Below are 24,345 nucleotides of genomic sequence, written 5' to 3'. Positions count from 1 at the left end.
AACAGATTACTATGACCTCACAACTGGAATTCAAATATTAAATGATACAGCTGGCCTTTTGAAGGTGATTTGGAATTTGCCTTATTGGTAGAAGAAGCTGAAAGCACCCTTTTAGTACTTTGCACTCTTAAGGTCTTTCGTGTCTTGGGGAACAAGATGCTCTGAGGCTAGTGTCAATCTCCTGTTGTACTGGCATTTCTTAAGGTCATTGGAGTGCCTGCTTTCAAGCAGTTTCTTTTCTAAGCACCGCAGGCCCCGATCATCTTGCGTTTGGCATTATCTTACTATAATAATAGAAGTCAAATGCTGTCCTAATATTTGGTGCCCTTTTAGATTGATACTTGAGCTGCACACTCTTAGACTTAGACATGGCAGTAGGCAACTGGCAAGTTGAGGCAAAGTAAGTGAGGAACCAACTATTCTAGTCTATGACTTTTTTCATTAGTTAACTTTACATTTAGTGTCCAATGGCTTTCAGTGCTTGAAATTTCAGGAGCCAGTCATGAGTATAAAATGAGTAAAAAAACAAAGTGAGGACATAAAATGTTTCCTTTATCCAGTGTCCCTGCATTGGCCGTTTGGGGGCATTCTCTTTTTCTTCTAGTTATTGGCAGATGAAAAATGAGAAAAGTGGGGTTCTGTTGTTATTATTAATTTCTATAGCACCTTTTCATGAAGAGCTTTCAATTTGCCATTTTTCCTCAAACAATTCTTGACTAGAGGGGTTAGTATGCCTTTTTTGGAAAAAATATGTTTTTATTGATTTTTAGAGAGAGAGGAAAGGAGAAGAGTAGAGAGATAGAAACATTGATGAGAAAGAAACATCATCAATCAGCTGCCTCCTGCACGCCCCGCTGGGGATCGAGCCCACCACCCAGGCATGTGCCCTGACTGGGAATTGAACCACAATCTCCTGGATCCTGGGTTGACGTGCAACCACTGAGCCACACCAGGCTGGGCTATTATGCCTTTTTAATATATGGGAAGATTTCAGGGATAGAGGCAACTTGCCAAAGGTTACACTATGAATTAGTGTCAGAGCTGTGTCTAGAACCTAGGTCTCCTGCCATCCAGGCATTGTTTTCATTACTATATTAGTCATCTTTCAGTCACCAGTAGCTGATGATATTCCATTCTAGAGAGATTATGGGGACTCTACAGTCTTTAGTTTTAGCATTAGTGCCCCTGCATTCTTTGGGTCATTAGAGGAAAGCCCATGTTCTTTGTGGAAGATGCATTCATCTTGATACGTAGGAGGATGGGAGTGGGCAGTGACTAAAATGAACATCTGCCTTGTGCTATGTACTCTCCTGTGCTATCTCCCCCTTCATCTGACTTCCTGTGCATCTTCACTTAGTCTCCTGCCAGAGACTTTGTTCATCCTGCTTTCTGTCCTCTTTGGGGGGATGTAACCCTGGATAGTGAGCTGACATTTCAAAGCCCTATATTTTACTTCTACTTTTTGTTCCTCTCTCTTTTTTGTAGAAGTATATTTCTTGTTTTCTCAGATGCCTAACTTCAGGAAAGTCCATGTAAAATACCTCCTTTTAATCAACGTAAAATGTTTCTGAGGTCCTTTTCTCTTGTCATGTTTCTGTCTGCCTGCTCTGTCCCAGCCTGCCCTTGGTTGCTTTCATGAGGAATATGTGTGAGGGCCTCTTTCCCTTTGCAGAAAGGTTATGGTAGCCAGCATTCTTCCCTCTCTTTTACAAGAATATGTTAATGAGGAAATGAGTCAAGATAAGGAGAGACGAATAATCAGAATCTTGTCCTAGGAGTTGGGGAGAGGCCAGTGAAAAATGGGATGTGGTTATTAGCTTTATGTGATTAGCTGTTAAGCCGTGGTTCAAGAATCTTAGGTTTGCAATATGAAGGAAGGCAGAGGAAAGCAGAAACATGCAGAAATGACTAAAAGACCTGTTATATTTGGAAGAAAGAACAGACCCTGTTGCTAGTTGCAAATATTGATATCCCACCAACTCAGGGTCTTCAGAGATGTTCAAGAGGACTCTTGGTATAAAATGTTTTTACAGTTGTCTTTGCAGCCATCAACATCTACTGTTGTTGGTTTTTCCATTTTTCTTTTTCTCTGCAGGTTAAAGCCGAGCCGGCTAAAGTAGAAGCCTTCCGAGCTTCACTTTCCAAGCTAGGGGATGTCTATGTCAATGATGCTTTTGGCACTGCTCACCGAGCCCACAGGTACTAAGAGTCTTGCTTGATGATGAACTGGGAACAGTATTCCTCTGTTTACTCAAGCAGCCCAATCTCTGGGTTGCTTTTGGAGATCCCTGTATTATACTGTGATCCTGTCGGCTTCTATCTCTAGTTGGAGCTACTACTTAGGCTCTTATTGAGTGTCTCTGATCCAAAGAGGAAATAAAAGTTGAGAATTGTGGAGCTTTTTGTTGAGCTTCAGTAAGCAGTTGCTCTTTCTCATTTTGGATATTTCATGTAAAATTCACCCTCTGAACATTGTGGGATCAGAATCTTATGTTGTTAGTAGGAAGAAAATTGAGGAATACTCTGTTGTCATCGACTGTCTGATTATTTATTGGGGTTAAACCTTTGGCCTGAAGACTACTAATAATTGGGTATATTAAATTTTACTTAAGATCATTGCTTTTTATTTGCCCCTGCACTATTAGTCAAAAATCTTATCTTGCACCTAAGTGTTTTTGTTGCAATTTAGGGATGAAAATCATGGTCTCCTGGACTCTCCAAAGTATTTCATGATAAGGAGATGGCCTCTAGAATTGGGAGAATTGGTAAGGACTGACTACAATTTTAATATCTCTGATCTTTTCTAGTTCTATGGTGGGAGTCAGTCTGCCACAGAAAGCTGGAGGTTTTTTGATGAAGAAGGAGCTGAACTACTTTGCCAAGGCATTGGAAAGCCCAGAGCGACCCTTCCTGGCCATCCTGGGCGGGTATGAAGAACTCTTCAAGATTATGCTTTCAGTAGTGTGTTTGCCTAGTAGGAGGCCATAACTTGGGTGGTTTATTGTAGATAGCACAATCAGACTGGGTAACAGAGGATAATTTAGTAGAGAGACTATGTACAAAGGTATGGGTAGCTTTTAGGGAAACTCAGAAGGGATGTACAGTAATCTGGGGCTAGCAATAGCTATCACTATCCCTAGGCCTGAAGGGACAAAGAGAGGGACCAGTTACCAAAATCCAGAGAGGGTAGTTGTGTGGAGAGGGCTCTCTGATAGGAACATAGGTCAAGGGACATAGGGATAGTCATCTGGCAGGGAGGAAGCCAGGGAAATAAATATTCTGATGTCCTTTCAACCTCCTACTGATGTACTCCTCCCACCTCCAGATGGCTGCAAACCACCTGGAAGCCAGAGGGCAAGGGAGTCCCTTGATGTATTCCATGCAGGTCAGCTCTTAGTACACAGAATAGGGCTGAGAAGGAATAAAAGATGGTTCTAGAGGGAAGAATGAGAAAGGTCCACCATAGGTGCTTATCTAACAATTTTTGAAGCATTTGAGCGCCCACGTACATACAGTCTGGCAAGAGATAACTAGGAGAATCTCCTCATTTGTGTTTAATATGTCATTTAGAACTCATTTCTCTAGATCACATACCGTTTTATATTTTCTCCTATGGGTAAAGGTACCATGTGGATAATTGAATTGTGATGGCTTAGTTAAAAATGGAAATTTCAGAATTGTGGGTCAGGGGGCTAGCAGGGTAAATTTTAGACGATAGAGTAGAGGGAGGGACCTGGCACTGCTTAGAAAAGATAACTTCCTGTCACTTGGCATGGCTAACTGGGTAGCAGCCTCTTTATGACTGGATGCCTCTGACCCTTCTATGAGCAGGACTTTTTTTCTCATGGGAATGAACACACTCAGCATTTCCCTATGAAAGCTGACTCTTGAGTTGGGTGTCAATTTCACATAGCACAGTTGCTCTCCAGGTTTTGTGAGCCCAGTTTCAGGGTCCTAAAAATAATTCAGGTGGGTATGGGTTATCTGTATTCTGGAAGCATTGCCCCTCTTGTGCACTGGGTTATAAAGGTCAGACTGATCCTCTGCTTCCCTAGAGATTAGAATTTTGTTCTACCTTCTGTAAACCTGGAATTTGGGAGTGAGTGCCACCTAGTGGTTATGATAAGATTTTAGACTTAGCCTGAAATAGCTGTTTTGGGGAAGTTGATGGGGTTTTGTTTTTTGGTTGTTGTGTTGTTTTTTGGGGGTTTTTTGCCACCTTTCTTGCAGTGTAGTCTTTAGCCCATTAATCATTTTGGGAAAAATTTACATTTTTATTAAAAAATGTTATTGTGGAAACACACATGACAGAAGTTGTGACACTAGTATAATAAACTCCCAGGCACCTGTCACTCTGCTTAAACAACTTTTGACATTTTTGCCAATCTTGTTTCATCTATCATCTAATACTTTATCAGAAGTATTTTATTTTATTATTTTATTTATTTTTTGTTGTGATGAGAAATATTTTTATTGTTCAAAATATTACAGATGTGCCCTTTTTTCCGTATTGATCCCTTCCACATGACACCAACTCCCTGTCCCAGGCCTCCATGTGGGTTATGCATATATGCATATAAATTCTTTGGTTAATCTATCCCCACCCACTGAAACACCTCCATCTTCCATCTGAGATTCGTCACTCTGTTCCATGCTTCTGTGTCACTGAATCTATTTTGTTCATCAGATTATTGAGTTTAGATTCCACATATAAGTGAGATCATGCAATGACTTTTTCTGCCTTGCTTATTTCGCTTAGCATAATATTCTCCAGGTCCATCTGTACTGTCCCAAAGGGTATGAGATCCTTTTCTTTATTTTCTATTTTTTTATTTTTTTATAGTTTATATTAGAGTTTATTTGAGCCAAACAGAGGACACGTCTGGAAGCAAGATCTCAACAGACTGAGAAAAATGCTTCCTGAGATCCTTTTCTTTAAAGCTGCGTAGTATTCCATAGTGTAAATGTCACACAGCTTTTTTTATCCACTCGTCTACTGATGGGCATTTGGGCTGTTTCCATATCTTAGCTATTTTGCTGCTATGAACATAGGGGTGCATATATTCCTTCTGATAAGTGTTTCAGGATTCTTAGGATATATTCCTAGAAGTCGGATCACTGGGTCAAAAGGCAGCTCCATTTTAGCATTTGAGGAACCTCCATACTCTTTCCCATAGTGGCTGCACCAGTTTGCATTCCCACCAGCAGTGTACCAGGGTTCCCCTTTCTCCACATCCTCGCCAGCACTTGTTGTTTATTGATTTTTTGATGGCAGCCATTCTTACAGGTATGAAGTGATACCTCATTGTGGTTTTAATTTGTATCTCTCTGATGATTAGTGATGTTGAACATTTTATCATGTGTCTCTTGGCCATCCATATGTCCTGTTTGGAGAAGTGTCTATTTAGGTCCTTTGCCCATTTCTTAATTGGATTGTTTGTCTTCCTCTTGTTGAGTTGTATGAGTTATTTGTATACTTTGGAAATTATCTCTTATCAGATGCATCCTTGGAAAATATGTTCTCCCATACTGTGGGGTTCCGTTGCATTTTGAGGCTGTTTTCTTTTGCTGTGCAGAAGCTTTTTAGTTTGATGTAGTCCCATATGTTTATTTTTTCTTTTGTTTCTCTTGCCCTAGGAGATGTACCAGTGAAAATTCCAGTAGGTGACATGTCTGTGACTTTACTGCCTATGTTTTCTTCCAGGATTTTTATCGTCTTGAGTCTTACATTTAAGTCTTTTATCCATTTTGAAATTATTCTTGTTTATGGAGTAAGTTGGTTATCCAGTTTCATTTTTTTGCATGTACCTGTCCAATTTTCCCAACACCATTTATTGAAAGACTGTCTTTACTCCATTGTGTACTCTTGCCTCCTTTGTTAAATATTAATTGACCATAATGGTGTGCATCTATTTCTGGGGTCTCTGTTCTGTTCTGTTGATCTGTATGTCTGTTGTTGTACCAATACCAGGCTGTTTCATTTACAATTGCTTTGTAGTATGGTTTGATATCCGGTAAAGTGATCCCTCCAACTCTGTTCTTCTTTCTCAAGATTGCTGTACCTCTTTGGGGTCTTTTTTGGTTCCATATAAATTTTTGGAATATTTGTTCTAGCTCTGTGAAATATGATGTTGGTATTTTAATAGGAATTGCATTGAATCTGTAGATTGCTTTGGGTAATATGGACATTTTAATGATATTAATCCTTCCAATCCATGAATATGGTATGTTTTTCCACTTGTTTATATCTTCCCCTGTTTCTTTTTTCAGTGTCCCGTTGTTTTCTGAGTACAGGTGTTTTACATCCTTGGTAAAGTTTATTCTTGGGTATCTTTTTTTTCAGTTGCAATGGTAAATGGGATTGTTTTTTAGTTTCTCTATCTGAGAGTTCTTTGTTGTACAAAAATGGCATCAATTTTCAAGTGTTAACTTTGTATCCAGCTACCTTGCCAAATTCATTTATCAAATCTAGTAGTGCTTTGGTGTAGTCTTTAGGATTTTCTATGTACAATATCATGTCATCTGCAAATAATGACAGTTTTACTTCCTCCTTTCCAATTTGGATACCTTTTATGTTTTCTTCCTGTCTGATGGCTGTGGCAAGGACTTCTAGTACTATGTTGAATAAGAGCCGTGAAAGTGGACATCCCTGTCTTGTTCCTGTTTTAATGGAAATGGTTTTAGCTTTTGACCATTGAGTGTGATGTTGGCTGTAGGTTTGTCATATATGGCCTTTATTATGTTGACGTATATTCCCTCTGTTCCCACTTTGCTGAGAATTTTAATCAAAAATGGGTACTGGATTTTGTCGAATGCTTTTTTGGCATCTATTGATATGATCATATGATTTTTGCCCTTCATTTTGTTTATGTGATATATCACATTTATTGATTTGTGAATATTATGCCATCCTTGCATCCCCGGAATAAATCCACTTGATCGTGGTATATGATCTTTTTAATGTATTGCTGGATCTGGTTTGCTAGTATTTTGTAGAGCATTTTGCATCTCTTTTCATCAGGGATATTGGTCTTTAACTTTCTTTTTTTGTAGTGTCTCTATCTTGTTTGGGGGTTAGGGTGATGGTGGCCTCATAAAAAGAGCTTGAGAGTTTTCCCTCCTCTTGAATTTTCTGGAATAGTTTGAGGAGGATAGGTGCTAATTCTTTGAATGTTTGGTAAAACTCACCTGTAAATCCATCTGATCCTGGACTTTTGTTTGCTGGGAGGTTTTTGATTACTGCTTCAATTTCATTAGTTGTTATAGGCCTATTCATGTTTTCTGCCTCTTCTTGATTTAGTTTTGGAAGCTTGTATTCCTCTAGGAGTTTGTCCATTTCACCCATATTGTCCAGTTTGTTGGCATATAGTTGCTCATAGTATTTTCTTATGATCCTCTGTATTTCTGTTGGGTCAGTTGTTATATCACCTCTTTCATTTCTGATTTTATTTATTTGGGTCCTCTCTATTTCTTAGTGAGTTTGGCTAAAGGTGTACCAATCTTATTTCTTTTCAAAGAAGCAGCTCTTGGTTTCATTGAATTTTTTTTTGTATTTTTTTTTTAGTCTCATTAATTTCTGCTCTGTTCTTTATTATTTCCTTCCTTTTACTTCCTCAGGGCTTTTCTTGTTCTCTTTCTAGTTCTTTTAGTTGTTGTGTTATATGGTTTAGTAGAATTTTTTTCTTTTGTTTCTTGATGTATGCCTGCAATGCTGTGAACTTTCGTCTCAGGACTGCTTTCACTGTGTGCCATAGATTTTGGGTTGTTTGTTCATTTTTGTTTTTTTCCAGGAAGTGTTTGATTTCTTCCTTGATTTCATTTGTAACCCATACATTGTTTAATAACATGCTCTTTAGCCTCCATGTATTTGAATAGTTTTGAGTTTTTTTATAGTGGGTGATATCTAGTTTCATGCCATTGTGGTCTGAGAAGATGCTTAATATGATTTCAATCTTCTTGAATTTGTAGAGACTTGCTTTGTGCTCTAACATGTGGTGTGTTTCTGAGAATGTTCCATGTGCACTTGAGAAGAATGTGTATTCTGCTTCTTTGTGTCAGTTAAATCCGTTACATCTAGTGTGTCTTATAAGGTCTCTGTTTCCTGTTGAGTTTTTGTCCTGATGATCTGTCCAATGTTGACAGTGGAGTGTTAAAGTTCACCACTATGATTGTGTTGCTGTCAATGTCCCCCTTAAAGTCCACCAAGAAATTTTTTACATATTTAGGTGTTCTTATATTGGGGGCATATATATATATATATATATATAAAGGTTATTTCCTTCTGTTGGATTGATCCCTTTAGCATTATGTAGTGACATTCTTTTTCTCCTGTTATGGTGTTTATTTTTAAGTCTATTTTGTCAGAAATAAATATTGCTATTCCAGCTTTTTTTTTGGTTTTGTTTCCATTTGCATGGAATATTTTTTTTCATATCTTCACTTTCAGCCTGTGTGAATCTTTTGCTCTCACATGGGTCTCTTGTAGACAGCATATATATGGGTCTTGTTTTCTCATCCATTCAGCTACCCTGTGTCTTTTGTTTAAAGAATTTTTGCATTTAAATTTAAAGTTATCATTGATATATACTTATTTAATGCCATTTTTTTCCTTTATGCTGATGTGCCATTCTCTCGATATTTCTTCTTCTTCGTCTTAAAACAGTCCTTTTAGCATTTCTTGCAATGCTGGATTGGTGGTACCGAACTCCTTTAGCCTTCTTTTGTCTGGGAAACTCTTTATTTGACCTTCAATTTTAAATGATAGCCTTGCTGGATAAAGCAGCCTTAGATGCAGGCTCTTGCTTTTTATTATTTTGATTACTTCATACCACTCCCTTCTGGCCTGAAGTGTTTCTGTTGAGAAATCTGCTGTCAGCCTTATGGGGGATCCCTGTAGGTCACTGCTTGTATCTCTCTTGCAGTGCCTTATATTCTCTCTTTGTCCTTAACATTTGCCATTTTAATTATGATGTGTCTTGGAATGGGTCTCTTTGGGTTCCTCTTATTTGGAACCTCTATGCTTCCTGAACTTGTGTGGCTCTCTACCAGGTTAGGGAAGTTTTCTGTCATTATTTCCTCCATCAGGTTCTCTGTCCCTTGCTAAATTTCCTCCCCTTGTGGGTCTCATATGATGCGAATGTTGCTTTGTGTTATGGTGTTCCAAAGTTCCCTTAAATTGCTCTCGTGCTTTTTAAGTGTTATTTTCTTTTTTGCTCCTCTGATAGTTTTCTTTCTACCTTATACTCTAAGTCACTTATTGTATCCTCTGTTTCATTGAGCCTGCTTTTAATTCCTTCCAGCATATTCTTGGTATCAGATATAGTATTTTTTATTTCTGCCTGGTTCTTATTTTTCATATCTAGCTCTCTTTTTTCATGCTGATGAAGCTTTCACTAATTTCCTGCACCATCCCATTAAGTGTCTTGTGGTTCTTATTAATTTCCTTGAGCATCTTTATAACTATTAGTCTGAACTCTACTTTTGTTAACTTGCTTAACTCCATCTCATCAAGGTCTTTTTCTGGCAATTTTTTTTTCCTTTAGTTTGGGGCTTGTTTCTTTGTTTCCCCATTTCAGTGACTCTTATTGTATCTGTATATTAGATATATTTGCTGCCTCCAAGTCTTGTGGGATGGGATTTTGTAGTGTATGTTGAGTGGGACCCAGAAGTGTGTTTTCCTTATACCTCTGAAGTATATGGTCTAGGTGTGTCCCTTTTGTGGGCACCCCTTTAGTGGGTTCTTGGGCTTTTCTGTTTTAATTGGTTCTAGATTGTTGTTTGCCCATTAATGGGAGGATCCTCTTCTCAGTTTGGCTAACTGTGAGGCTCAGCCACAACCACATTGTGTGAGCTGTTGTACAGGTGCTGACAGGGCAAGACAATACACAACCAAACTGCCAGGAAACAAGCAGTATCTTACAAAATATCCTGACAATCACAGTGGAAACTGCTCAAGAGAAAGTAGAATTGGGAGAGTGAAGTGAGTACACAAATACTGAAGCAAAAAAGAATGAAAGGGATATTATTGCTACTAGTAAAAATAAAATAAAATTAAATAGCAAGTAAAAAATAGAGAAGCTATTGCGAGATAAAAGGGGCAGAGAAAAGATTCTGAATGGAAAGAAGGGCGAGTGATAAAATAAGCCTAGAGAGTAGGAATCGGAAAATCATTGAAAAAGAAAATGAAAAGACAAGCACAAATAAACTAAAGGAGGGGGACAGAGACTAAAATTGGGAGAAAAAGAAAAAATAAAGTTATGTCAGTGGAATAAGGAGAGAGAGAGAGGGGGGGGGGGAGGGAGGGAGGGAGAGGGAGTTAAAACATGGTAGGGAAGGAGGCCAGTAAGAGATGGAGGAACAATAGAGAAAAGCAATAAACTTACTGATTCTAATGATGGCATCCCAGTAATAAAGCAGACAATATCAAGAAAATCTTGATAATGGAACAGTAAACAAAACAAACCAAAAAAACAAGCAAAGCAAGACAAAACAAATGCTATACAAAATCAATTAAATACTTAAATAACTAAAATCAATTAAAAAAACTTTTCCCTCTTTTTTCTAAAAAAATAAAACAAAAAATATAAAAATTTAAAAGTCAATCAGGTGATTTTCATCTGGGCAGCTTATGTTGTCTGAGGCTCACTGTTTTGTATGCTTATTTCAGGTGTCCTGGGAGGTACTTGTGTATCAGCCAATGTGAGGGGCTGTCTAGGTTTGTCTCTGGCATCCTTAGGTAGTTGGTGTATTTGAGGCTCTCTGTGGACCACCTCCTCTTGTCAGCTATTTTGCTTCCCCCTTGTGGTTGCCTCGTCTTACTTTAGAGTCTTCTGAAGAGCCTTTTGAGCGCAGGCTGGCTAATATATCTTGGGATATTGCTCCCCTTACTTAGAAGTTTCGTTGTCACCACTCACTGTGGGGAAGTTAGTCTTTGCTTCAAAGCGAGCTCCTCAGTTTCTACCCTATTCTCCAATTCTAGTTCCCCATATATGGGCCTGCTGCAGTTTCAGATTGAATTCAGTCTGTTGCCTCTTCTGTATGGGCAGTTTCAGTGGACCTGGGCTTAGTGGGTTTGATCAAAAGAGACTCAGGTGAGCATGTTGCGTGCCCAGCCCCCAGAAGGGGTTTTAAGCTTTTCCTCCAGTTCCCAAACAATAGTCCTTGAGAGTCTTACTCTTGTTTTGTTGTCCTGTAAGCTGTTCTCCTTTCCTCCTCAGGACTGTGCCCTGTGGGCCATATCTGGGGCTTCAGTGACCTGAACCAGCCCCTTTCCTGTTGGGGGTGGTGCTCCTAGCCTGTGGGAGAGGTAGGCGTGATCCGCCCCTCCTTTCCCAGTTCTGGTTGGCTGGTTTCATAGGGCGCTCAGTTCAAACTGTCCATGATGCAGGCACAAATCCCAGCTTTCACTGGTCTGTCTCCCCAGTGCAAGCCAGGAAGGTGGCTGCCTGTTTAGCAATTAAAAAACGTACAAAGTAACAAACAGGCAGAGAACCCTCCCTGCGAGGTCCCAGTGCCCCAATGCCTCGGAATGAAGCAGGAAGCGTCACAAAGTCAGCTCCACACAGTTCTCTTGCATAGCTGATCTCAGTCAAGTTGGGGCAGCTCCGTGCATGCTGTCCTGGCTCTCTTCAGAGCAGGTCTAAAACCCCAATTCACCGCACTGGCAGCTCTGGTCCCTCTCTGGCGGCGGGAGGGCCCCCTTCCCCTTCCCCTTCCCCTTCCCCTTCCCCTTCCCCTTCCCCTTCCCCTTCCCCTTCCCCTTCCCCTTCCCCTTCCCCTTCTTCCCCTTCCCCTTCCTACAATTCTAGAGCTTTCTGGGGTCCTATACAATCCCTTACAGGAAGGCAGAGGGTCCCTTTTGGTCACTGTTGAGTGTAGTCCTCGGGCCCCTTTTTATTCAGAAGCCACACCCTGTAGGACAGCCTTTTCTGCGGTCAGCACCCGAGGTGAATTACTCCTGTCCAGGCTGCTGCCATTAGGCCCATTGTTACACTGGGAAGGTGAGGTCCCCTCCTCGCAGGCACAGTGTACCCCTGGCTCCCTCTGCTTCTCCTGCACGGGCTCTTCTTCCCTTCTCCTCTGCTCTGCGTGTGAGATCCCAGCTTTTGGATGCCGGTCCATACTCCCAAGGGGAGGGAACTTTGCAGCCTCTAACCCTTGGGCCTCTCAGCCGTGCACTGGCTTCAGGGGGGACTCCCCCTTTCTATGCTCCTCCTCTCTTACCAGACTCTATGATGTTTCTTCAGTGCTCCTTACTCAAAATATGCCCACTCAGGTATATTTCCTTCGTTTTTCCAAGCTGGCTACACAGTATTTTAGCTGTAAATTCAGTCCATGTATGGGCAGAAGGACACACAGCTTCTTGTTAGAGTGCCACCATCTTCTCTTCTCTCTATCAGGAATAAAGTAAGCTGGATGGCTCAGTGGGTTGTTTCATCATCCTGTACACCAAAATGTTGCGAGTTCGACTCCTGGTCAGGGCTCAAACCTAGATTGTGTGTTCGATTTTCGGTCAGGGTGCGTATGGGAGGTGTTTTTGTGACATTGATATTTCTGTCTTTCTGTCCCTCCCTCTTTCTCTAAAATCAATAAACATATCCTCAGGTGAGGATAAAAGAAATAAAAAAATTATTGCAAGCCTCAGATATCATATAATTTCGCTTATAATACTTCTGTATGCATCTTATAACTGATAAGATTTATTTTAAATAACCACCCAACAAAATTTAACAATTTCATCTATAATACCTCGTCTATATTCAGAAGTTATTAGTCGTCTCAGAAATGTCTTTTTACATGTTGTGTTTTGAAGAATCCAAGCAAAGTCCATGCAATACATTTGGTTGTTAGGTATCTTTTATTCTGTAATAGTCCCCTCTTTAGTATTTTTGTTCCATTGATTTATTGAAGAATTAGGGAATTTGAGGTGTAGAATATCCCACATTATTTAGAAGAGTTTGAGTCTCTTTTTTCTTTCTTACTCATTTTCTCCCCACCTCCCTCCCTCCCTCTTTTTCTCTCTCTCTATAACAGTTACTCCATTCTTACCATTCATGATGACCAATCTTATAAGTGAGATAAACACTCTTGCCATCCATTCCCCAACATCACTGTTGTCTTCAACCCCCATTTCACAAATTCTAGCATAGTGCCTGTCACAGGGTAGCCATCATCTTTTTTATTGAATGAGGAGGAAACAGGCCCAGGTGATTTATCCATTTAAGTGGGATTTAGCTATATAGGCATGTGTATGGATGGCAAGCTCTTACTTATGTGAGGGACTTTAAAGGCTGTGCTTCAAGCGAATTCGTTTTTCTTCAGAGATTTTTCTTTCACAGGGAGGTGGAAGGATGTCTGTATATTTCCCCCTACTAGAGTATAAGCTCCAAAGGGGTAGGGAATCTTTGTTTTTGTCAACTGAATTTTCTTAGAGACCTGGAATAGGTACTCAATAAATATTTTCAATCAGGTGGTCCAAAAGAATAATGAATGCCATCAAGCAAATGTCCCAGTCACTGAGCATAGACTTAAGAGTGTGAATATCTATTTTTGCTCAGTATGTATTCGTTTAGTATATAATCTGATCCCTGCTCTAGAGTTAAGACAGTTCTGAGTGGGCTCAGGGAATCCTACAATTAGCAATCTTGCTTAGGCATAATTAGCCACCTTGACTCTTTAATATTTGGGGGGAGAAGAGACAAAATAGATCTATTTGGGGAACTCCTGCTTCCTTTAGGGGTGGGGAACCTTCTGCCAAGGGCCATTTGGATATTTATAACATCAATTGTGGGCCATACAAAATTATCAACTTAAAAATTAGCTATGAGAAAAGCTCCTAGATTTATTGAATTTCCAGTCCTGCGCCTACTTTAGATGATAGTAGGCTTTCTTAGCCATTTCTGGTCTAGAGCCACACCGTAGAAGGATTTCTTAGAAATGAATTGGCCTTTTGCAATAGAGAAACAAAGGCAAAGTTAGCCAATATTTTTGCCACTTTGTGGGACATTTCCCTGTTCCTGTGCCTTGATATAAAAACTCAGGCTCTATGTAATATCACTTCCTTTGTTTGTCCATTGTTTGTTCTTTTGGTGATGATTCATGCTTTCCCTTCTAGAGCTAAAGTTGCAGACAAGATCCAGCTGATTAATAATATGCTGGACAAAGTCAATGAGATGATTATTGGTGGTGGAATGGCTTTTACCTTCCTTAAGGTGCTCAACAACATGGAGGTAGGAAACCAATGCCAAGTGGATGAGAAATAGAAATTTATGTAAATTTTAAAAGAAAACCAGCTTTTGACATGAGCCTTAAAAACTCGTTTTTGTTTATTTTGGCAAATTGTTTTTCTTTTGTCTTGGAATTGTTCTTTTGTATTGTATTGTATTGTATTGTATTGTATTGTATTGTATTGTATTGTATTGTATTGTATTGTATTGTATCTTCTTCCTGTCTGCTTTGTGAGGTAAACATGTTCTTAGCAAAGAGGCTGATCTTCATCATTTTGGTCCCCTGTGTAGATTGGCACTTCTCTGTTTGATGAAGAGGGAGCCAAGATCGTCAAAGACCTGATGTCCAAAGCTGAGAAGAATGGTGTGAAGATTACCTTGCCTGTTGACTTCGTCACTGCTGACAAGTTTGATGAGAATGCCAAGACTGGCCAAGCCACTGTGGCCTCTGGCATACCTGCTGGCTGGATGGTGAGTCACTTGGGTCGTTCATAGTATGAGTGAACAAAAATATTTTGGTGTTATTCATTCAACCAATCAACAAGTATTTTAAAAGAACCTACTAGAGACCTCTGCCAGAGAAGGCTCCAAATGTTGCATTGAGATCCTCCTTGCAGGAAAATGAGAATCCATGGGGGAAAAGCAATGGTATCAGATTGCTATTGTCTTCATAAGTAATGTGGGGACAAAACCATTTTTTGTTTCTTCATCTATTTATTGTTTATTAAGTATTTATGTGCTGGAGATGGCGCTATGTACATTCTTGGTTTGGGCCATTCTGAATTATGTTTTGCTATGTAGAAACCTGTATAAGAAATCTATGACAACATAAAGGTAGTAAAAGTATACTGATTACAAGCAGGTAAAAAGGTGTGTGTATATTCAAGACCAATTTAGTTGATAGTGTTCTCAATTTTAATAGCTGTATAAAATTGTATCATGTTGACATACTAGTTTGCTTAGTCATTTTCTTTTGTTAGGCATGTAGGTTTTATTTAGTTCAGTGTTTCTGAAAGTGTGGTCCCAAGAACAACAGCATCAGCATCATTTTGGAATTTGTTTAAAAGAAAAATAGCAAGTTCCTGGGCCCACCCCCGACCTACTGAATCAGAAACTCTATTGACATTTTAGGTAGTTTTTGTTTTGTTGTGGAGGGCTGTTGTATTAGAAGATGTTTAAGGCATCCTTGGCCACTGGATGCCAGCCAGTAGCCACCCCTCAACTCTCCAGTTGTGACAACCAGAAATGTCTCCAGACATTGCCGTATATCCCCTGGGGAGGGGCAGAACTGACCCAGGTTGAAAACCACCGATCTAGTTCTTCACAGTAATACACAATAATAATAGTGTGGCTAAGAATGTTTTTATCAGATAACTTTTGAGGTTTTCCCTTAGACTTGATCTTCCATAAAGGGCATGAACAGGTTTATAATTTTAAAAAAGACTGAAGAGTATCTTGGTCCTAGAAGGAACTGTGGTGTTCAGCCTTGAGCTCTGGTCTTGGTGGAGGTGGTATTTGCTCCTCTAAGTAGCTTTTCTCTTAGTAGCTCAACCTCTATTATCTTTACCCCACAGGGCTTGGACTGTGGTACTGAGAGCAGCAAGAAGTACGCTGAGGCTGTCTCTAGGGCTAAGCAGATTGTGTGGAATGGACCTGTGGGCGTATTTGAATGGGAAGCTTTTGCCCGAGGGACCAAAGCCCTCATGGATGAGGTTGTGAAAGCCACTTCCAGGGGCTGCATCACCATCATAGGTAAGAGGTCCTGTACGAAGCTGATACCAGTGTGAGCTGGTGGAATTCTGATCAGAGGGAAGTAGAAGGGAAATGGTAAGTTTTCCTAGGTTTCGTGGCACTATGTGAATCTTGAGAGCTAAACAGTTATGTAATTCATGGAGGAGCCTCTTAATGAGACAGAGTTGAGGGTTCATCAGCTTCTGTTTGGACTTGAGAGTACACTGCCCTGAAGTTTTGGTGCTAAACTTTTTTCTCCTTCCCATTTTTACTTGGCTTTCATTCAACAGGTGGTGGAGACACTGCCACTTGCTGTGCCAAATGGAATACGGAGGATAAAGTCAGCCATGTGAGCACTGGGGGTGGCGCCAGTTTAGAGCTCTTGGAAGGTGAGGTTCTTCCTTGTTTTTGGCTTGTTTGGGGGGGCTGTGCAGTGAGAGGTGGGTAGAATGGAGTGGCGATAGTAGGTAATGTCATTAGCAATCATTTTTAGTTGGGCAATACAAATGGGGGAACTTCAAATAAAGCTCCTGCCATCCATTTGAGGTGGGGAGGGGCTGATAGGAAAACTTATTCTCAAAGAGGTTATGGTCTAGTAGACCTGGGATCTGAAATGTAAAAGACACCCAACTCCTGGCCATATATCCTAAAGAAGAGTTGACATACTGTTTGAAAGATAGAAAGTAACAGATCTGATTTAGTGGATCCTATTGTAATACTGTCTCTGTGTGTGTGCTCTCTCAAAAACAGGTAAAGTCCTTCCTGGGGTGGATGCTCTCAGCAATGTTTAGTACTTTTCCTGCCTTTTGGTTCCTGTGCACATCCCCTAAGTCAACTTAGTGCTTTCCGCATCTCTACTTGATATTAGCTAAAATCTTCGCCCTTGTCAAGATTCAGTTAGTGGCCAAGAGATGCAGCCCAGGAACACTTAAACAGTTGCACAGCATCTCAGCTCACCTTTACTGCACCCTGGATTTATCTCCATTCTTCAGGATCCCATTTGAATTTCTTAGTGACTAAGCCATCGTGCATTCTAGAGTGCATATGTTTATATTCTGTTTGTTAAAAGAAAGTAAGCTGTTAGCTTAATTCTCTTCTTGGAATAGCTTATTCTGATTAGCTTTTTCACTGTTTCGCTACTCGGCATGAAAATGAGGTGAAATTCCAATTGGAGGGAGGGAGGGAGATGAAGTTGGCTATCTGTTAAATAAATAATAAAAGTATTCATTGAAACTGGTATTTTTTTCCTGTCATACTTTGTTAGTTAGGGTGAGAACAGACCCTTCAAAGGATGAAATCCTCTACATTTCTGAATGGAAGAAATGGGGCATCAGTGATGGGGAGGTGGGGGGATTAGATAAATGTCTACTTTTTTTTTTTTTTTAAATATGTCTATTGATTTCAGAGAGAGGAAGGGAGAGGGAGAGAGAGAGATAGAAACATCAATGATGAGAGAGTCATTGATCGGCTGCCTCCTGCACGCCCCCTACTGGGGATTGAGCCTACAACCCGGGCATGTGCCCTGACTGGTAATCGAACTGCAATCTCCTGGATCATAGGTCGATGCTCAACCACTGAGCCACGCCAGCCAGGAAAATGTCTACTCTTTTCTCAAGGTTCTGCTTTATGGCAGACATTGTGATACTTTATTTCAAATTTTATTTTTATCTCTTACACTTGAATGTAATTTTTTTAGTATATATTTTTATTGATTTTAGAGAGAGGAAGGGAGGGAGAGAGAGAGAGAGAGAAAGAGAGAAACATCAACATGAGAGAGAAACATCATTCGATTGCCTCCTGCATACACCCTGACCAGGGATCGAACCCGTAGCCTGGTTATGTGCCCTGTGGTGCACAGGACAACACTCAACCAACTGAGCCACACCGGCCAGGGCCACATGAATATAATTTAAAAAGTCAAGGCTTATAACAAAAAAATAGGCCTCATCCCATTCCTCCTACTCCCCAGAGGTGACAACTTTCAACTCAGCTTTTTAATGGTATTTCCCTCCATATTTCTAAGTAACATGCTTATGCTGTTAACTTCTTGAATTTTTTAAAAAAAGGTATCAATTTCCTACATGGGACAATTCAGCTCACTTATAGCCTCTGTTCTACAGTACTTCCCATTCTTCATTCTCCCAATATAGTTTTGTTATAATCCTTTATTAGATTATACCATAATTGTAAATACTATTCACAGATGAGTTCTGTTATATGCTATGATTACATTTACTTATGTACCTTATATTATTTTTTTTACAGTAAATATCTTTATTCATGAGTTCTTTTTTCTTTGTATTAAATTTATTGAGGTTTCAAGTGTATATTTCTCTGATGCATGATCTGTATATTGCATTGTGTGACCACCAACCCAAATCAAATCATCTTCCATCACCATATATTTGGCCTACTTTACCCTTTATGACCCTCTGCCCCCTTCCGTCTGGTAACCACCATATGTTGCCTGTGTCTGAGTTTCAGTTCTATATTCTACAAGAGTGAAATCATATGGTTCTTAGCTTTTTCTGACTGACTTATTTTACTTAGCATAGTATCCTTGAGCTCCACCCACATTGTTGCAAATGGCACTACATCATCTTTTCTTATAGCTGAATAGTATTCCATTGTATATATGTACGACATCTTTATCCAGTCCTCTATTGAAGGACACATCAGCTGTTTCCATGTGTTGGCCATCGTGAATAATGTTGCAGTGAACATAGGGGTGCATATGTCTTTGCGAATAAATGTTTTCAAATTTTTCAGAAGAGGTAACTATATTCTTAAATTTTTGAGGAACCACCATACTATTTTCCCTAGTGGCTGTACCAATTTACATTCCCACGAGCAGTGAGTGAGGGTTCCTTTTTCTCCACAATCTCTCCACTCATCTTGTTGATAATAGCCATTCCAACAGGTATGAAATGGTATCACATTGTAGTTTTGATTTGCATTTTCCTAATAGCTAGTGAAATTGAGCATCTTTTCATATGTCTGTTATTTGTATGTCTCCTTGGGAGAAATGTCTATTCAGGTCCTCTGCTCATTTACATTTATTTTTTATTAAAAATTTTTAATGTTGACATTATTACAGGTGTCCCCCTTTTCCCTGCCTTTTGCCCACTTCCACACCCTACCTTCCTCTCCCTTGGCCTTCACCAAACTATTGTCCTTGCCCATGGGGTATGGATATTATCTTCTTTAGCTAATCCCTTCACCTTTATTCAGTCACCCTATCCATGCTTCTGGTTCCATTTGGTTTGTCAGTTTATTTTGTTCATTAGATTCCACATCTTAGTAAGAACATATGGTATTTGTCTTTCTCTGACTGGCTTATTTCACTTAGCATAGTACTCTCCAGGTCCGTCCATGCTGACGAAAAGGGTAAAAGTTCCTTCTTTTTTATAGCCCTGTAGCTGTGTAGTATTCCAGTGTGTAAATGTACCAAGCTTTTAAAAAAGTTTGTCTTTACTGTTGAAAGTATTACAATTGTCCTGTTTTTCCCCGAATCGACCCCTCTTCCCCAAGCTCCCTCCCTCCCTAGTCTGTCACCACACAATTGTCTGTATCCATGGGTTATGCATATATGTATATAAGGTCTTTAGTTAATCTCTTCCTGCCTTTCCTCTGAGACTCATCAGTCTTGCAAGCTTCCATGTCTCTGGATCTATTTTGTCTGTCAGTTTATTTTATTAGATTCCACATATAAGTGAGATAATATGATATTTGTCTTTCTATGACTGGCTTATTTTGCTTAGCATAACCTCCAGGTCCCTCCTTGTTGTCTCAAAGGGTAAGAGGTCCTTTATCACAGCTGCATAATATTCCACCGTGTAAATGCACCACATCTTTTTTTACCCACTCATCTACTGATGGGCACTTGGGCTGACTCCAGATCTTAGTTATTGTAAATAATTCTATGAACATAGGGGTGCATATATTTTTTTGATTGGTGTTTCAGGATTCTTAGTATATATTCCTAGAAGTGGCATCACTGGATCAAATGGCATTTCCATTTTTAATTTTTTGAGGAAACTCCACACTGTTTTCCATAGTGCCTGTACCAGTCTGCATTCCCACCAGCAGTGTACTAGGTTTCCTTTTTCTCCACATCCTCACCAGAACTTGTTATTTGTTGATTTATTAATTGTAGCCATTCTGGTGGTTGTGAGGTGGTACCTCATTGTGATTTTAATTTGCGTCTTTGATAATTTGTGGTGTTGAGCATTTTCTCATGTCTCTTGGCCATTTGTATGTCCTGTTTGGAGAAGTGTTTATTTAAGTCCTCTTCCCATTTTTTGATTGGATCGTTTGTCTTCCTTTTGTTGAGTTGTATGAGTTCTGTATATATTTTGGAAATTAACCCTTTATCAGATGTATCATTGGCAAATATGTTGTCCCATACAGTGGGCTCCCTTTTCATTTTGATGCCAGTTTCTTTTGCTGTGCAGAAGGTTTTTAGTTCAATGTAGTCCAATTTGTTTATTTTTTCCTTTGTTTCTCTTGCCCTAGGCAATGTATCAGTGAAAATTCTGCTAGGTGAGCTGAGATTTTGCTGCCTCTGATTTCTTCTAGGATTTTTATGGTTTCACGACTTACATTTAAGTCTTTTATCCATTTTGAGTTTATTGCAGTGTATGGTGTAAGTTGGTGGTCGAGTTTCATTTTTTTGTATGTACTTGTACAATTTTCCAATTGCCATTTATTGAAGAGACTGTCTTTACTCCATTGTATGCTTGTGCCTCCTTTGTCAAATATTGAGTATAATTGCTTCAACTGATATCTGGGTTCTCTGTTCTATTCCATTGATCTGTATGCCTGTACTTTTGCCAGTACCAGGCTATTTTGACTACAGTGGCTTTCTAGTATAGCTTAATATGTGGTATTGTGGTTCCTCCAACTTTGTTCTTCTTATGATTGCTGTGGCTATTTGGGGTCGTTTTTGGTTCCATATAAATTTTTGGATTATTTGTTCTAGATCTGTGAAATATGTCGGTGGTGTTTTATTTATTTGTTTGTTTATTTAAATGTATATTTATTGATTTCCGCAAGACAAAGGGAGAGGGAGAGAGAGAAACATCAATGATGAGAGAGTCACTGATCAGCTGCTCCCAGCATGCCCCCTACTGGGGATCGAGCCCACAACCCAGGCATGAGTCCTGACTGGAAATCGAACGGAGATTTCCTGGATCATAGGTCGATTCTCAACCACTGAGCCACTCCCACCAGGCTCTGCTGTTGGTATTTTAATAGGGATTGCATTGAATGTATAGATTGCTTTGGGTAGTATGGACATTTTAATGATGTTAATTCTACCAGTCCATGTACACTGTATATTCTTCCACTCGTTTATATCTTCTTCTATTTCTTTTTTTAACCTTTTTTTAGTTTTCCTAGTACAGGTCTTTTACCTCCTTGGTTAAGTTTGTTCCTAAGTATCTTAAGTTTTTGGTTTTAATTGTAAATGGGATTTTTTTTTTTTTTTTTTAGTTTCTCTTTCTGAAAGCTCATTATTGGTGTATAAAAATGTTATCAATTGCTGGGTGTTAAATTTGTATCCTGCTACATTGCCGAATTCATTTTCTAGTAGTCTTTTGGTGGAGTCTTTAGGGTTTTCTATGCATAATATCTTGTCATCTGCAAATAATGATAGTTTTACTTCCTCCTTTCCAATTTGGATGACTTTTATTTTTTCTTGTCTGATCACTGTGGCTAGGACTTCCAGTACTATGTTGAATAGGAGTGGTGAAAGTGGACATTCCTGTTTTGTTCCTTTTCCTGAAATGGTTTTAGTTTTTGCCCATGGAATATGATGTTGGCTGTAGGTTTGTCATATATGGCCTTTATTATGTTGAGGTATGATCCCTCTATTTCCACTTTCCTGAGTGTTTTTATAAAAAGTGGGTTTTGGACTTTGTCAAATACTTCTGCATTTAGTGATATGATCATTTTTTTTTGTCTTTCAGTTTGTTTATGTGATGTATCTCATTTATTGATCTGTGAATATCATACCAGCCTTGCATCCCAGGAATAAATCTCACTTAGTCATGATCTATGATCTTTTTAATATATTGCTGGATCTGATTTGCTAATATTTTGATGAGGATTTTAGCATCTATGTTCATCAGGGATAGTGCCCTGTAATTCTCTTTCTTTGTAGTGTCTTTATCTGGTTTTGGAATTAGGATAATACTGGCCTTGTGGAAAGAGCTTGGAAGTGTTTCTATTTCTTCAATTTTTTGGAATATTTTGAGGAGGATAGGTGATGGTTCTTAGGATAGTTGGTCAAACTCCCCTGAGAAGCTGTTAAAGTCCCCTACTATGATTTGGGCCAGGGCTTTTTTGTGCTGTGAGCTTTTGATTACTGCTTCAATTTCATCAGTTGTTATCACCCCATTCAGGTTCTCTGGTTCTTCGTGACTTAGCTTTGGAAGATTGTCTTTTTCTAGGAATTTGTCCATTTCATCCACATTGTCCAGCTTGTTGGCATATAGTTGTTCATAGTATTTTCTTACAATCTTTTGTATTTCTGTGGTGTCAGTTGTTGTTACTTTATCTCTTTTGTTTCTGATTTTGTTTAGTTGGGTCCTGTTTCCTGATGTGTCTGTCTAAAGGTTTATCAATCTTGTTTATCTTTTCAAAGAGCCAGCTCTTGGTTTTATTGATTGTTTGTATTGTTTTTTTTTAATCCTATGTCATTTATTTCTGCTCTGATCTTTATTATTTCCTTCTACTTTCTCTGGGATTTTCTTTTTCTAATTCTTGTAGTTGTAGAGTTAGATAATTCTTTAAGTTGTAGAGTTATTGTCATGCTACTGTGATCAAAGAAGATGCTTGATATGATTTCAGTCTTCTTGAACTTGTAGAGACTTGTTTTGTGTCCTAACATGTGGTCTGTCTTTGAGAATGACCCATGTACACTTGAGAAAAATGTATATTCTGTAGCTTTCGGGTGGAATGTTCTGTAAATGTCGATTAAATCCATCTGATCTAGTGTGGTGTTTAGGATTGCTGTTTCTTTGATGATTTTTTTTTTTGTCTAGAAGATCTTTTCAGTGATGTCAGGGTGGTGTTAAAGTCCCCTACTGTGATTATATTGCTGTCCACCTCTACCTTAAAGTCCTCCAGAAGTTTTTTTTTTACATATTTAGGTGCTCCTGTATTGGGTGTATATGTTTACCAGGGTTATATCCTATTGTATTGATCCCTTTAGTATTACGTAATGACCTTCTTTGTCTCGTTATGGTCTTTATTTTGAAGTCTATTTTGTTAGAAAGAAGTATTGCTTCCCCAGCTTTTTTTCCATTTCCATTTGCATGGAATATTTTTTTTCTACCCCTTCATTTTCAGCCTGTGTGAATCTTTTGCATCAGGTGGGTCTCTTGTAGACAGCATATATATGGGTTATGTTTTCTTATTCATTCAGCTACTCGTGTGTGTGTGTGTGTGTGTGTGTGTTTTATCTCATTGTTGAATACCCTGTGTTTTTTTTCTAGCATTTTAACCATTTATATTTAACATTATTATTAAGAGGTACTTATTTATTGCTATTTTTATTCGTTATGCCTATGTTCCCCTCTTTCTCCCTATTTCTTCTTCTTTCACCAGTCCCTTTAGCATTTCTTGCATTGTTGGTTTGGTCGTAAAATTCCTTTAGCCTTTTTTTTGTCTGGAATTTTCTTTATTTCACCTTAAATTTTGAATGATAGCCTTGCTGGATAGAGTAGTCTTGGATTCAGTCCCTTTTCATTACTTTGTATACTTCATGCCACTCTCTTCTAGCCTGAAGTGTTTTTGAGAAATCAGCTGACAGTCTAATGGGAGCTCCCTTGTAGGTAACTTTCTGTCTCTCTCTTGCTGCCTTTAAAATCCTTTCTTTGTCTTTAATGTTTGCCATTTTAATCATGATGTGTCTAGGTGTGGGTCTTTTTGGTTCATATTGATTGTGACTGTGTTTCCTGTACTTGAGTGACTTCTTTTTCACCAGGTTAGGGAAGTTTTCTGTCATTGTTTTTTCAAACAGGTTCTCTATTCATTGCTCAGATTCTTCTTCTGATATTGGTATTATGCAGATGTTGTTATGTTTCATTTTTCCCCAAAGCTCCCCTTTTAATTTGTTTTCTAATTGCTGTTCTGATTGGGTCTTTTTTTGGTTTTTACATTGTCTTCTAATTTGCTGATTCATTCCTCAGCTTCTTCTAATCTGTTAAGTCCTTATAGGGTATTTATTTCAGCTATGTCATTCTTCATTTCTGATTGATTCTTAATCATGGTTTTTATATCTGTTTTCGTGCTCGCATAGTTTCCACTTAATTCTTTATAGTTCTCATTAAGTTGCTTGTAGTTCTCACTAAGTTGTTTGAGCATCCTTATAACTATTACTTTG

At 39.0% G+C, this 24,345-nt stretch overlaps 1 protein-coding gene across 2 annotated transcripts in view; it reads left to right on the top strand.

Moving 5' to 3' along the window:
* PGK1 (phosphoglycerate kinase 1) overlaps positions 1–17,195 on the top strand; it is a 34,513-nt gene extending 17,318 nt beyond the window's left edge. Inside the window, exons 5-11 of one of the 2 annotated variants that reach the window (XM_016207265.2) lie at positions 2,096–2,199; positions 2,808–2,927; positions 14,114–14,228; positions 14,517–14,696; positions 15,800–15,977; positions 16,247–16,345; positions 16,707–17,195. In XM_016207265.2, the coding sequence (XP_016062751.1) occupies positions 2,096–2,199; positions 2,808–2,927; positions 14,114–14,228; positions 14,517–14,696; positions 15,800–15,977; positions 16,247–16,345; positions 16,707–16,747 (837 nt within the window). In that variant the 3' untranslated portion in view covers positions 16,748–17,195. Of the gene's footprint in view, positions 1–2,095; positions 2,200–2,807; positions 2,928–14,113; positions 14,229–14,516; positions 14,697–15,799; positions 15,978–16,246; positions 16,435–16,706 lie in introns of those variants that run through there. The other variant, XM_016207264.2, reaches the window with a different exon arrangement.
* Positions 17,196–24,345: the final 7,150 nt, after the last annotated feature.

Source organism: Miniopterus natalensis, chromosome X (assembly GCF_054644295.1).
Source record: "Miniopterus natalensis isolate mMinNat1 chromosome X, mMinNat1.hap1, whole genome shotgun sequence".
Taxonomy (NCBI): domain Eukaryota; kingdom Metazoa; phylum Chordata; class Mammalia; order Chiroptera; family Miniopteridae; genus Miniopterus; species Miniopterus natalensis.
The sequence above is the reverse complement of the archived record's forward strand: the minus strand, read 5'-3'. Positions and strand labels throughout refer to the sequence as shown.